The 15,192-nt window shown below is 42.4% G+C and overlaps 1 protein-coding gene across 6 annotated transcripts in view; it reads left to right on the forward strand.

Moving 5' to 3' along the window:
- Positions 1-15,192, forward strand: part of SCAPER (S-phase cyclin A associated protein in the ER) — a 500,548-nt gene that overhangs the window by 99,823 nt on the left and 385,533 nt on the right. For all 6 annotated transcript variants that reach the window (XM_073619203.1, XM_073619204.1, XM_073619198.1 and 3 more), the window contains one exon: positions 13,926-14,026. In XM_073619203.1, the coding sequence (XP_073475304.1) occupies positions 13,926-14,026 (101 nt within the window). The remainder of the gene's footprint in view (positions 1-13,925; positions 14,027-15,192) is intronic.

Below are 15,192 nucleotides of genomic sequence, written 5' to 3' on the forward strand. Positions count from 1 at the left end.
TGTATGAGCTGTACCCTCCATGTATACCGATACCAACTAATGCCTTTGTGTGTGTTTCTGGGATTTTTACATTGAAACTGGTCATCTTTTTTTTTTTTTTTTTTTTCTTTATTTATGAAGTTTTAGAAAGGGACAGGAAGGCAGGCACAGACCCACCAACATGTTATATAGATACAAGTCATAGAAACTGATGATCTTTAATAAACGAAGGCCTTTGACTCAGTTTTGACTAGCATGTTAAAGCGGAGGTCCACCCTAAAATAAAAAATTACATTAAAATTCTATAAAAAATATATAAAAAAAAATTTGAAAAAAAAAAAGTTTTTTACTTACCAGAAACCCCTGTTGCTAGGCAATCTTCCTAATCTGCCTTTTCCTATTCCACGGCGCTGTTCTGTCACTTCCTCCTCTTCGGTGAGCTGCCCCGTTGTATTCTGGGACATGTGTGTGTCCCAGAAAACAACAGGGCCATTCATAAAGCGCCACGCGACTCGCGCAAGCGCAGTAGGAAACGGGCAGTGAAGCTGCAAGGCTCCACTACCTGTTTCCCTTAGTTAGGATGGCGGCTATGGCAACCGATCCGATGGACGGATCAGCCTGGGGGGGCCGACATCGCGGGCTCGCTGGACAGGTAAATGCCCTTATTAAAAGTCAGCAGCTACAGTGTTTGTAGTTGCTGACTTTTTTTTTTGAAACGGCCGGAACTCTGCTTTATGTTGTATATTTGAATTAGTTCAAAAGAGCTGTTACTGTTGGCACTATAGAAATCCTGTTTAATAATATCATACATGCAGGATATACAGTATCTGGTTTAAAGACCTCTTGTTTTATATCCTGGAAATATGTTTATCTTACAGTGAGTCATACGTGTTTTATGAAGTTTGGGACATACTGTGGCTAACTCGCTGTCATTCGCCAAATATTTCCCTTGTGTAATTCTTATATCTAACTGTAGATGGCAGTGTTGTAACTCATCTGTATGATATTTTGTTTGACTAAATGGAAGCTTGTTTTTTATTCATTGCCCCAAAAATGGGTATAAGATATAACTGAAGCCATGAGATTATTTTTTATATTGTTAAAGTGACACTTATCTGTGTTCTTAGAAAAAAAAAAAAAAATAGATTTTATCTTTATTTTTTTCATTTGCTCATTCTAGTAAATCCTGTTATATGATGTATCTTGTCTATTCTATTCCTGCAACTTTTTTTACTTTGAAGATTTTTCGTGTGTCATTATAGTCTGTACACATGCCACCAGTTTAGTCAATTAACTTCAGTAAAGGTTATAAAAGTGCATGAGGTCTTTCCTTGAAGTTTGTGTTTTTCCTAAAAGCTGACTTTTTTTTTTTTGTAAATATATTTTTGTGTATATATCTGTTTGACCTTCACAAACAAGTCAGTAAAGAGCTTAGTCTGCTTCTTCCATAAAGGTCCCCGCTTGGTGTATTCTGTAGTGAGTATGATTTCCATTGCTTCAGCACAGGACTTTAATCTGCAGCTAGAAGCATTGTAGGTGAACAAGAGAGCAGTATTGATGTGCTGGGCCCTGGGGTCCTAGCGTCCTGGTATAGAGTGTCATCAGGACAAAGAGATGGCGCCAACAGTCCTGCCGTGCACGCCAGTGACTAGAATTAATTACAAACCAATCGAATCCGTTGCAGCCAATTGGTAAACTAATTGGTAACTTTAGCCGGGCATCCAGCTCTGGTGATCCGGTATGGGGGAGGGAGTATCCTGTGAGACACTTTTGTCCAGCTGCGGGTGAGATGTCCGGAGAGAGATGTGCATGAGTGGAGACGAAGCCCCCGCTGCTGCTTGTCCTGTTTATATTCCCTTGTTCGGAAAACATGGCTCTTATTACAGCTCACATGGCATGAAGTCTGATCAACTTGATAAGGTGAACTGAGCCTTCCTTCAAGCAGGTACCTGCCAGAGGGGATAATTACTCATGTACAAGGAGATGGGGCTATACTACTGCAAATGAGAGCTAATTGCAGTATTTGGGGGATGCCTGGATGATAGCTGGGTGGGGAATGGAAGCACAAAATTATCTGCCAGCATGATACATAAAGTACAAGCTGGGCCGACGGAGAATGGAACGAGATTACAGTACTGTCATTTGCCTCACAACACACAGTTTAGTATCCTCATATAACTTTCTCAGTGTCATAGTGACTAAGCAGTGGTGAAAGTTTCCAATAATTGCTAGAGAGTAGTGAATTTTTAAGAACTCTAATTTATCTATATTGATAAATCTAAATCTTTTGATCTATCAAAATAATAATTACACAGTGTTGCAAACAATCATTTAATTGTATGCCAAAAAAACATTTTGCTTACATTGGAAATACAGTATATTCATTTTTTTCCAAGAGAAGAGCTCCATAGTGTCTATTATTTTCTGTGGCATAGCACTTCAAAATATTCTGCTGATTCATGAATAGAGCGATAGCCAGTTGTAGCAGAATAAACATAATCTGTCCTAGTTCTGCTGCTTGTTTAACTTTGTGGAGCCACACAGTGTAGGAGCAATCTGTCCTACTAACATTGTTATTGTATAGTAGGACATCTCCCTTCTTTTCATATATGCAAAGAGATCAAAGTAAATGGACAAATAAAACCCTAAAAATGAACCGTATCCTTGTTTTGTGAATGTAATTATTGAAGAAAATCAGGCTGCTACTCAACAGAAGCTAATTATTTAAATTTTCATATGGTACAGTAGGTTAGCTAAACATAGGTACATAGTCAAGCTGAAAAAAGACGTAAGTCTATTTAGTTCAACCTAACCTAGAAAAAAATACAAATACAAAACCTCTATATACACAATTCCTATACCCACAGTTGATCCAAAGGAAGGCAAAATAAACCCCAGTAAACCAAGATACAATTTGCTCTAGCAGAGAAAAATATTCCTTCCTGATCCCCAGGAGACAATCAGATAATGAAAACAAATGGCAACCACCCCAACCTATAACTAGCCTTTGCAGCAAGGTGCACATGGAAGGGCAACATCAAAAACAACAGAAATTCCCAGATCACTTACCAACTAGACTGCAACAAAACCAAACTGACCCCGTGTAACAGTTCACTTTAAAAACAAGGGGTTTAGTTGCACACATTTGCAAACATATATATGTATCTATCCAACTGCTGTAAATGTGCTCCAGATTGGGAGACTCGAAATTATAGAGTTAGGACAGCAGTACACTGGGGTGCCTTGACATAGCCACTGCGGGTTACACATATGTTTGCAAATGTGTGCGACTTGCTGCAAAGGCTAGTTATTGGTTTGGGTGGTTGCTATTTGTTTGTACAGCTTGTGAAGACCTGGAGAAGATTGAAGCCTTGTTAGTGGTGACAGCACGCTTCTGGAGGGCTTTGTTTAAAGGTATGCATACTGGCACATTATGCCTTTACCTTGCAGGGAGAAAGTGTTTTTTTTTTTTTTAATAGAAGAGTTAACTACCGCTTTAAATGGATGGACAAATCTGTAGTGCCGGCTATTGTAATCTGACAGCCCGACACCCACAGCTGTCAGAATGCCTGAACAGTTCCTGCAACTGATTTTATAGGGATGCTTTTCGGCCTAAAATTTTCCACCCAGCTCCTTTTTGCAGTTTTTGCAGCTTTTGGTGAGCCGGGTGGTGTCAATAGTACCATGCACTGAGTGAATTTTGTCCGATTCAGCAGGAATTGACCATAATTAGATCTGTGTTTGGCCAGCTTCAGTTCTTTCATTAAATGAAAAGTTGTTAAAAGTCAAGTCAAGTTCTATTCATTAATTTCTGCAGTTTCACATTATAAGGCGGTATATTTTTCTTTGATTAGTAGCCTTGAATAGGAGAGAAAAGTTAAAGCCTTACTCCATCCAAAACATTTTAGTTTTAGAGCATGGATGAATTAGAATATCTGTTTTTATTGTTGTCTGTGCCTTTATTGGAGGGATTTCCTCTAACTTCTCCCTTTTATTCAAAACAAAAAAACAAAGTTTAGGGTTTTTGTAGCCCATCTTAAAGAGGAACTTCTGTTCTACTGAAGCTGTTGACTTCTAGCAAACAGACCCTTATCAGCCCAGGAGTCTAATGCTGTCTTCACTGGATCAGATTCTTTGCCAGGTTTCAGATCCCTAGTGCCACCATCTTGGATATGGGAATCGGCTGATGTCTCACAGCTGGCTCCCCGCTGTACATGCATGAGATTGAGCAGCGCTTTCAAATTGGTCCCGCAGCCTTCTGGGTTGTATGAGGTTTCCCAGGAGGTTGGGAGTGGGTGGGGGTTTGCCAAGCCTAAATAATTCTCGCATAGGTGAGAATTGCAGAAGTGGGTGTGGGTGCCTGCCAGAAAAAGGTAACCGCTCCCCAGAAATAAAAAAAAATAAAGCACAGATTTTGTTTCACTTTCAAGTGGAGGTCTGCTTTCAATGATATGGTCTTCAAGCATGGTTGATCTACACAACAGTTGTCGGATAGACTATTGCACCACTGCATTATCAGTTTTATGCAAACTCTGAGGGTTTTTTTGTTACAAAATGCATTATACATAACTACAGATTTTACCAGTATTTTTCTATTTTTGACCTTTATCTGCCGCCTAATAGATTTACCTCTTTTTCCCTACTATGTAAAAAAAACCCTTGTTTTCAGTTGGAAGTCTGCCTTTACCGTTTTTTTTTTTGTATAAACCACAGACATGTTTTCCACAAACTGTTTTTTTCTCGAGACTCCTCTGCTTTCCCTTATTTATATAGCACAGCATTGGCCCAATTCAATAAGCTGCAATGCATATGTTTTTGCCATAAATTTTTTTATTTTTAGCCATGTGACTATTATTTTCAGCCTGCCATAGCAACCGAAACAGTTGGTATGACAAATAAAAGTTGTTATACCTTAGTGAATTGAGCATGTTGTCTGTTAAAGGGTCAATCCACCAAAACTTTTTTTTTTTAAAGCTTTAACTAGATGTTGGAGCGTAAAACCACTTAACAGTTTCTTATACAATGGGTAGAGAAAATAATCACCCCTTTAAAATAATTAAATTTTGTTGCTTTGCAGCCTGAAATAAAGATGGACACCGTTTTTGTTTTATCCAACTGTACTTATAACATCCAAGTGAAAGATATAACACCAACATGTCAGAAAAAAAAATCAAAAACAGAATCACTCAGTTGGAAAAAGGATCACCCCTCCTAAAAAATGACTTGTAAACTCAATCAGGTTTAGCTAATCACCTTCTCAAAGGCACACAAAGCCATTTGACTTACAACTGTGATCAGCTGTGGTCATTTTGATTAGCTCAGCATGAAAAGAGCTTTCCTTGAGCATTTCACTCCCTGGGTAGTGCAACTGAAGTAAACAATTAACTATGGGTGTCAAGGCACTGTTAAAAGATCTCTGAGATGAATTTGTGGACAGGATTGATACAAAAAAGTCTTAAGGCTTTATCAATGCCTTGAAGTACAGTGAAGTTTATTATTAAGAAGTGGAAGGTATTTGGTACAACACCCTCCCTGGACCAGGATGTCACTTCAAACTGGATGAAAGAGCCAGGTGGAACCTGGCCAGAGAGGCTACCAAGAGGCCTACAGCAGCTCTGAAGCAGTTGCAGGAATTTATGACAAAGAATGGTCATTGTGTGCATGTGACAATATCACAAATTCTCCCAAAATGTGGCTTGTATGGGAGGATTACAAGAAAAAAGCCACTCCTCAAGAAAGGCCACATGCAGTCACCACTGAGCTTTGCCAAAACACACCTTGAAGATTCTGAAGCCACATGGAAAAAGGTGTTCTGGTCAGGTGAGACTAAAATTGAATTATTTAGCCTCAACACCAAATGATATGTCTGGCAGAAATTCAATACAGCTCACCATGCAAAGAATACCATTTCTACAGTAAAGCATGGAGGTGGTAATATCTTGTTATCATGGTGTTTCTCTGCAGCGAGGACTGGAGCACTTGTTTACTGTCAGATTCTTGAGGAAAATCTGCTCTCCTCTGCCAGAAAATTGTCAATGGGCAGAAGGTTTCTCTTCCAACATGACAATGACCCAAAGCACACAGCAAAAATGACTACACAGTGGTTGAAGGAGAAAAAGGTGCGTGTCCTTGCATGGCTTAGTCAGAGCCCAGACTTAAACCCCATTGAAAATCTGTGTAATGACTTGAAGGCTGCAGTCTACTAACAGTCACCATCAAATTTACCTGAACTTGAGCAATTCTGCAAAGAAGAGTGGGCAAGTGCTCAGACACATGGCCAAGGTAAGGAGGGCTGAAACCCGACCACCATTGAACAAGACACATAAGTTGAAACGTCAATTCTATGAATTAAGGTGAAAAAACCTTCTGTGCTGCAGCTGCCCCACGGAGTCCCCTTTTTTCTTACCTGAACTCGCCATTGGCTCCCGCTGCTGTCAATCAAATCCAGTGACATGGGGGCGAGGCCGAGTCCTACTGTCTGTGTCAATGGACGCAGCAGCAAGACTCAGGAGTGTGCCCACATGGGTGCCCCCATGGAATATGTCTCTCCGTGGGGGCACTCGACGAAGAGGAGGAACCAGGAATGCTGTCGGGGGACCCCAGAAAAGGAGGATCGGGGCCGCTCTGTGCAAAACTCTTTCAGCGCTGTCGCACTTTGACTGACAGTTTTACGGTCATGCAACACTGTACCCAAATTAAATTTGTATCATTTTTTTCACACAAATAGAGCTTTCTTTTGGTGGTATTTAATCACTACTGGGGTTTTTATTTTTTGCTAAACAAACAAAAAAAGACGAAAATTTAAAAAAAACAAAAAACGTTTTCATAGTTTGTTATAAAATTTTGCAAACAGGTAATTTTTCTCCTTCATTGATATGCACTGATGGGCACTGATAGGCTGCACTGATGGGCACAGATAAGGCGGCACTGATGGGCCCCGATGGGTAGCATTGATGGGTGGCACTGATGGGCACTGGTAGGTAGCACTGTGGGTACTGATAGGTGGCGCTGGTGGGCACTGGTAGACAGCACTGTTGTGCATTGGTAGGTGGCACTGGAAGGTGGCACAGGTGAGCATAGATAAGGCAGCAGCTGCTCTCTATGATCGGGACCGATGTCCCTTTGACAGCCACCGGTGATTAGCTTTTGCGTGATGAAAAAAAATAGCCAATTACCGGCTCTGTTTACATCACATGATCACCTGTCATTGGCTGACAGGTGATCATGTGGTAAGCGGTCAGGATCGATGCAGGCCGCTTGAGCACGGGAGGACGTCAGATGACGGCCTCCCGGCAAAGTAGGTCCGCACTGTAGCCGCCATATGGCTATAGCGTGGACTGGAAGTGGTTAAAAAAATTAAAAATAAAAAACAAACATTTACAATCACTTTAACCACTTGAGCCCCGGACCATTATGCTGCCTAAGGACCAGAGGTCTTTTTCCAATTTGGCACTGCGTCGCTTTAACTGCTAATTGCGCGGTTATGCAATGCTGTACCCAAACGAAATTTGCGTCCTTTTCTTCCCACAAATAGAGCTTTCTTTTGATGGTATTTGATCACTTCTGCAGTTTTTATTTTTTTGCGCTATAAACGGAAAAAGACCGAAAATTTTGAAAAAAAATGATATTTTCTACTTTTTGTTATAAAAAAAATCCAATAAACTCAATTTTAGTCATACATTTAGACCAAAATGTATTCGGCCACATGTCTTTGGTAAAAAAAATGTCAATAAGCGTATATTTATTGGTTTGCGCAAAAGTTATAGCGTCTACAAACTAGGGTACATTTTCTGGAATTTACACAGCTTTTAGTTTATGACTGCCTATGTCATTTCTTGAGGTGCTAAAATGGCAGGGCAGTACAAAACCCCCCCAAATGACCCCATTTTGGAAAGTAGACACCCCAAGGAAATTGCTGATAGGCATGTTGAACCCATTGAATATTTATTTTTTTTGTCCCAAGTGATTGAATAATGACAAAAAAAAAAAAAAAAAAAAATATTTACAAAAAGTTGTCACTAAATGATATATTGCTCACACAGGCCATGGGCCTATGTGGAATTGCACCCCAAAATATATTCAGCTACTTCTCCTGAGTACGGGGATACCACATGTGTGGGACTTTTTGGGAGCCTAGCCGCGTATGGGACCCCGAAAACCAATCACCGCCTTCAGGATTTCTAAGGGTGTAACTTTTTGATTTCACTCTTCACTGCCTATCACAGTTTCGGAGGCCATGGAATGCCCAGGTGGCACAACCCCCCCCCCAAATGACCCCATTTTGGAAAGTAGACACCCCAAGCTATTTGCTGAGAGGCATATTGAGTCCATGGAATATTTTATATTTTGACACAAGTTGCGGGAAAGTGACACTTTTTTTTTTTTTTTTTGCACAAAGTTGTCACTAAATGATATATTGCTCACACAGGCCATGGGCCTATGTGGAATTGCACCCCAAAATACATTTAGCTGCTTCTCCTGAGTATAGGGATACCACATGTGTGGGACTTTTTGGGAGCCTAGCCGCGTACGGGGCCCCGAAAACCAATCACCGCCTTCAGCGTTTTTAAGGGCGTGAATTTTTGATTTTACTCTTCACTGCCTAACACCGTTTCGGAGGCCATGGAATGCCCAGGTGGCACAAAACCCCCCCAAATGACCCCATTTTGGAAAGTAGACACCCCAAGCTATTTGCTGAGAGGCATGGTGAGTATTTTGCAGCTCTCATTTGTTTTTGAAAATGAAGAAAGACAAGAAAAAACTTTTTTTTTTTTTCTTTTTTCAAATTTCAAAACTTTGTGACAAAAAGTGAGGTCTGCAAAATACTCACTATACCTCTCAGCAAATAGCTTGGGGTGTCTACTTTCCAAAATGGGGTCATTTGGGGGGGTTTTGTGCCACCTGGGCATTCCATGGCCTCCGAAACTGTGATAGGCAGTGAAGAGTGAAATCAAAAATTCACGCCCCTTAGAAAGCCTGAAGGCGGTGCTTGGTTTTCGGGGTCCCGTACACGGCTAGGCTCCCAAAAAGTCTCACACATATGGTATCCCCGTACTCAGGAGAAGCAGCAGAATGTATTTTGGGGTGTAATTTCACATATTCCCATGGCATGTTTGAGCAATATATCATTTAGTGACAACTTTGTGCAAAAAAAAAAAAAAAAAAAAAAAAATTTGTCTCTTTCCCGCAACTTGTGTCGCAATATAAAATATTCCATGGACTCGACATGCCTCTCAGCAAATAGCTTGGGGTGTCTACTTTCCAAAATGGGGTCATTTGGGGGGGGTTTTGAACTGTCCTGGCATTTTATGCACAACATTTAGAAGCTTATGTCACACATCACCCACTCTTCTAACCACTTGAAGACAAAGCCCTTTCTGACACTTATTTTTTACATGAAAAAGTTTTTTTTTTTTTTGCAAGAAAATTACTTTGAACCCCCAAACATTATATATTTTTTTAAAGCAAATGCCCCACAGATTAAAATGGTGGGTGTTTCATTTTTTTTTTCCACACAGTATTTGCGCAGCGATTTTTCAAACGCATTTTTTGGGGAAAAAACACACTTTTTTAAATTTTAATGCACTAAAACACACTATATTGCCCAAATGTTTGATGAAATAAAAAAGATGATCTTAGACCGAGTACATGGATACCAAACATGACATGCTTTACAATTGCGCACAAACGTGCAGTGGCAACAAAATAAATACATTTTTAAAAGCCTTTAAAAGCCTTTACAGGTTACCACTTTAGATCTACAGAGGAGGTCTACTGCAAAAATTACTGCCCTCGATCTGACCTTCGCGGCGATACCTCACATGCATGGTGCAATTGCTGTTTACGTTTGACGACAGACCGCCGCTTGCGTTCGCCTTAGCGCAAGAGCAGGGGGCGACAGGGGTGCTTTTTTTTTTTTTTTTTTTTTTTTTCTTTATTATTTTTTTGCTTTTTTATCTTATTTTTAAACTGTTCCTTTCATTTTTTTTTTTTTAAATCATTTTTATTGTTATCTCGGGGAATGTAAATATCCCCTATGATAGCAATAGGTAGTGACAGGTACTCTTTTTTGAAAAAATTGGGGTCTATTAGACCCTAGATCTCTCCTCTGCCCTCAAAGCATCTGACCACACCAAGATCGGTGTGATAAAATGCTTCCCCAATTTCCCAATGGCGCTATTTACATCCGGCGAAATCTAAGTCATAAAATGCTCGTAGCTTCCGGTTTCTTAGGCCATAGAGATGTTTGGAGCCACTCTTGTCTCTGATCAGCTCTATGGTCAGCTGGCTGAATCACCGGCTGCATTCTCAGGTTCCCTGTTGAGACAGGAGAGCCAGAGAAAAACACGGAAGACGGTGGGGGGGGGGGCATTCCCTCCCACGGCTTGTAAAGGCAGTCTAGAGGCTAATTAGCCGCTAGGATTGCTTTTACATGAAAGCCGACCGCTGGCTGAAAAGAATGATACCAAGATGATACCTAAACCTGCAGGCATCATTCTGGTGTAACCACTCAAAGTTGTGAATGGCGTACCTGAAGACAAAAAAATGGTTAACAATAAAGCACAGTAAACAATAAAGTATAAATAATTACATACCTGAAAAACAAACATGATAAAACATAATAACAATAACAATAACAATAACAATAAAACACTGCAGAATAGAATACAGTAAAAAAAGAGCAGAACAATAGAGAGAGAGAATAGAGAGAGAGAGAACAATAAAACGACAACTATTTTTTTTTTATTTTATATATATTTTTTTTTTTTTTACACTTTTTTTGTAACTAACTTTTATAACTGTAACCGGTTCCAGGTTCGGGTCTCTCAAAATGCGATGGCATCTTGGGAGACCCTGTGAAAGTGTGCCTAGTCTGTGCAATGCTGTACCCTACGCTAATACTCAACTAGTGTATGGTAGCGTTCAAAACATTCACCAATGCAAAGACCAGGATTGTCAGGACAGGAGGGACAATAATAGCGGGTGTCACGCCTATATCCGCGTTTGCTGCAGACACAACATCTTTTTGGGGGGGGTTCGTTGGGTAGGGGTACTCGGGAGCACATAAAAATGCCTCTCATGCAGCCGACTGCATTTCGTTGGGGGATGTGAATGGGGGAAGTACGGGCGCTGCAGAAGTGGTGGGTTCCCAATTAGGATTGGCGAATGCAGCAGGAAGGGCACTATGGGCACGACGGGCCTGTGTTTGTCTTCTTGGTGGCAGCGGGACACTACTTGTGCTTGTCACCTCACCAGCTTGAACTGCACTTATGGGACTCGCCACGTCACCAAGTGTTACTGCAGTGCTGGTTTGACTACGACCGGGGTGTACTAGGCCGCTGGTGCTTGCCAGTTCAATAAAAAGCTTCCAAAAAAACTGTTAGCGATCGCAGGGATCAGGCCTGACTCTGCGAACGCTGCAGTTATGCGTTTAGTGTTTTGTAAGTGACAGTGATCGATCGATACTGCACTTGGGTGGGCTGGACTGGGCCGGGCGGAGGGGCAAAACGCAGGTGCTAGCAGGTATCTGGGTTGATCCCGCTAACACTGCGTTTTTGGGAACCCTAAACTGCTGGGGACGCTAGTATAGATCTGATCGGATCAGATATTGATCCGTTCAGATACTATACCACTAAAGGAGGCGTATGCTGCGTGCGTGGGTGTTAGTGGTACTGGCGCTAACCTGACGCTGCCTGGGGCCGGTGCTTGCTAGTTCACCAAAATGCTACCAAAAAAACTGTTAGCGATCGCAGGGATCAGGCCTGACTCTGCGAACGCTGCAGTTATGCGTTTAGTGCCTTGTAAGTGTCAGTGATCGATCGATACTGCACTTGGGTGGGCTGGGCTGGGCCGGGCGGAGGGGCACAACGCAGGTGCTAGCAGGTATCTGGGCTGATCCCGCTAACACTGCGTTTTTGGGAACCCTAAACTGCTGGGGACGCTAGTATAGATCTGATCGGATCAGATATTGATCCGATCAGATACTATACCACTAAGGGAGGTGTACGGTGCGTGCGTGGGTGTTAGCGGTACTGGCGCTAACCTGACGCTGCCTGGTGCTTGCTTGCCAGTTCACCAAAATGCTACCAAAAAAACTGTTAGCGATCGCAGGGATCAGGCCTGACTCTGCGAACGCTGCAGTTATGCGTTTAGTGTTTTGTAAGTGACAGTGATCGATCGATACTGCACTTGGGTGGGCTGGGCGGAGGGGCAAAACGCAGGTGCTAGCGGGTATCTGGGCTGATCCCGCTAACACTGTGTTTTTGGGAACCCTAAACTGCTGGGGACGCTAGTATAGATCTGATCAGATCAGATATTGATCCGATCAGATACTATACCACTAAGGGAGGCGCATGCTGCGTGCGTGGGTGTTAGCGGTACTGGCGCTAATCTGACGCTGCCTGGGGCGACGCATATCACCGCCGGGCGATCAGGGGGCTAAACCTTTATTAGGTAATAAACGGCGGGTGCCCTGACACTATAAAAAATAAACGAACTAACCTGCGTCACCCGTAACGGTTATACGGTGATCAGTGGTGAAAGGGTTAACTAGGGGGCAATCAAGGGGTTAAAACATTTATTAGGTAGTATATGGGGGTCCCTGTCACTATAAAACGCTGACGGCGAACCTAAATATTTACCTCACTAACTAGCGTCACCAGCGACACTAATACAGCGATCAGAAAAATGATCGCTTAGCAACACTGGTGACAGGGGGTGATCAAGGGGTTAAAACTTTATTAGGGGGGGTTAGGGGGGTACCCTAGACCTAAAGGGGGGTAATACTCACTGTCCCAACACTGTAACTGTCACAAACTGACACTATGCAGTAATCAGAAAAAAAAAAAAAAAAAACCTGCTGGTGTCAGTTTGTGACAGGGGGGGGGTGATTGGGGGGGGATCGGGGGGCGATCGGGGGGGGGATCGGGGTGTTTTGTATGCCTGGCATGTTCTACTGTGTGTGTAGTGTGTTGTGCACTCACATTGATGTCTTCTCCCCTCGGCGCTGGAACGGAAACTACCGAGCCGAGGGGAGATGACATCATTTCCTTTGCTGCTGTTTAGCATACAGCAGCAAAGGAGTGTTCCCATTGGCCGGCGGCGATCGCGAGGGGGGGGCCACGAACGGATGGCCTCCCCCTCATCTCGGATCGCCGGGGAACAGAACGGGACCGCTTCGGGCACCGGGGGGGGGTCCGATCGGACCCCCCACCCGCGAGAGGCAAATCACGTACATGTACGTGATTTTGCCTGCCCGTGCCGCCTTGCCGACGTAAATCGGCGTTAGGCGGTCCTTAAGTGGTTAAGTTGCATAATAATTCTGCACACTATTAGTTGCCCAATATTTGTGCACACATAGATATTCCCCTAAGAAAGCCAAAACCTCACTTTTACTTTCTTAAATATTCAGGTTTGAGGTTTATTAACATTTTGGATTGACGGAGAGCATTGTAGTCGTTCAGTAATAAAACGAATCCTCAAAAATACAACTTGACTAATAATTGTGTACAGTGTTGGGAGACACTTTTTATGGCTGGAGAGGTTTACACAGAGAGCACCCTGGTAAATTGGATACATTGTGGTCACCCTGGCTGGATACCCCGGGACTCTCTGGTCATGGACAGATTATTAATCTAGATAAATAGCGATAGTCATGTGGAATGTACTGTTACCTGTTGCTGGGAAGCATAGTTGGCCCCGCTGGACAGTATGATAGGTGTGCATTAAGAATATGACATGTCATGCAGTGGTGTAGAGTGATTGATGAGTATATCGATTGTAAACTGATATCAGCTGGAAATGGAATCTATGACCTGTTTGTAATTTCTTTTTCTTTAATAAACTTCTTTGAGAAAAAAATAAATAAAAATGATTGTGTACAGTGTACTTTTGCTAATGTAGACAAAGTTGAATTTTACCTATTGATGATTTCTTTGTTTGTTCAGGAGGTGCTAATGATGCTGGATAACTATGTGAGAGATTTCAAGGCTCTCATTGACTGGATTCAACTTCAAGAAAAGCTGGAGAAGACAGATGCTCAGAGCAGGTAAACACTGTGAGGCCTTTTGTGTAGGTGTCTACTAATAATATACTGATAACATACTTATTACATTACCTGTCCTATATAACATACAATTAAGGATATTTCTTTAATTTTGTATGCAAAATCTAGAGCAAAAGCATTTTTTAAAGGTTTCTGTCAAATTTCTTCTAATGGAGTCCTCCTTTCTGATCTGTATTTCGGTCTCAAGGTCTGTTTCTGTTGACCTTTGTGACATGCAAATGCATACCTTGATACTTATATGATATTGTGTTCTTTAGGCCCCTTTCACAGGTGGCGGATCCGCTCAGCGGACTCCACTAGCTCAGCGGGGGATTGCTCTGTTGATCCCTGCTGAGCCGGCGGATGACAGGTCCGTCTCTGCTCACTGTGCAAGGAATGGACCTGTCAGAGACCCGCTGTCCTCTATAGCGAGATCGGATGAAAAGCGACAGCGTGTCTGTTTTCGTCCGTTTTTCATCCAATCCAATCCGCTTTACGGATGGCGAACGTATCGCCATCCGTCTGTTTTGAGCGTATCTTGTTGTATCAGATGGCAGGCGGGTGTTAGCGGACACATCTCTGCTGACATCGGCCTGCCAGTACAAGTCAATGGGTGGCCCACTCAGATCTGCCTGAAAAACAGACAGGCGGATCTTTGCGGGACGATCGTGTGAAGGGGACCTTAGTAATATGGCAAAATTCTGTTATGTCATTTGTATATACACTGATCATTGTTTATAGCTACAAGATAACATTGATTATCTCATTACAGTGGTATCTGAAAGCTGATAGGCTATATTAGGCCACAAGTAAACATGTTGTCCCTAAAGTTGATGTGTTGAAAGCAGAAACAAAAATAAGCATCGCAGGCCAGTCAGGGTACCCATGTCCACAGCCAAAAGTGCCTACATGTGAGCATCAGAACTGAACCACAGAGCAATGGAAGAAGGTGGTCTGGTCTGATGAATCACGTTCTCTTTTACATCATGGTCTGATGAACCACATTTTTTTTTTACATCATATGGATGGCCAGGTGCGTGTGTGCCGTTTACCTGGGGATGTGATGGCACCAGGATGCAGTATGGGAAAAAGGCAAGCCAACTGAGACAGTGTGGTGTTTTAGGCAATGTTGCGCTGGGAAATTTTGGCTCCTGCCATTCATGTGGATA

Source organism: Aquarana catesbeiana, linkage group LG03 (genome assembly GCF_042186555.1).
Source record: "Aquarana catesbeiana isolate 2022-GZ linkage group LG03, ASM4218655v1, whole genome shotgun sequence".
Taxonomy (NCBI): Eukaryota; Metazoa; Chordata; class Amphibia; order Anura; family Ranidae; genus Aquarana; species Aquarana catesbeiana.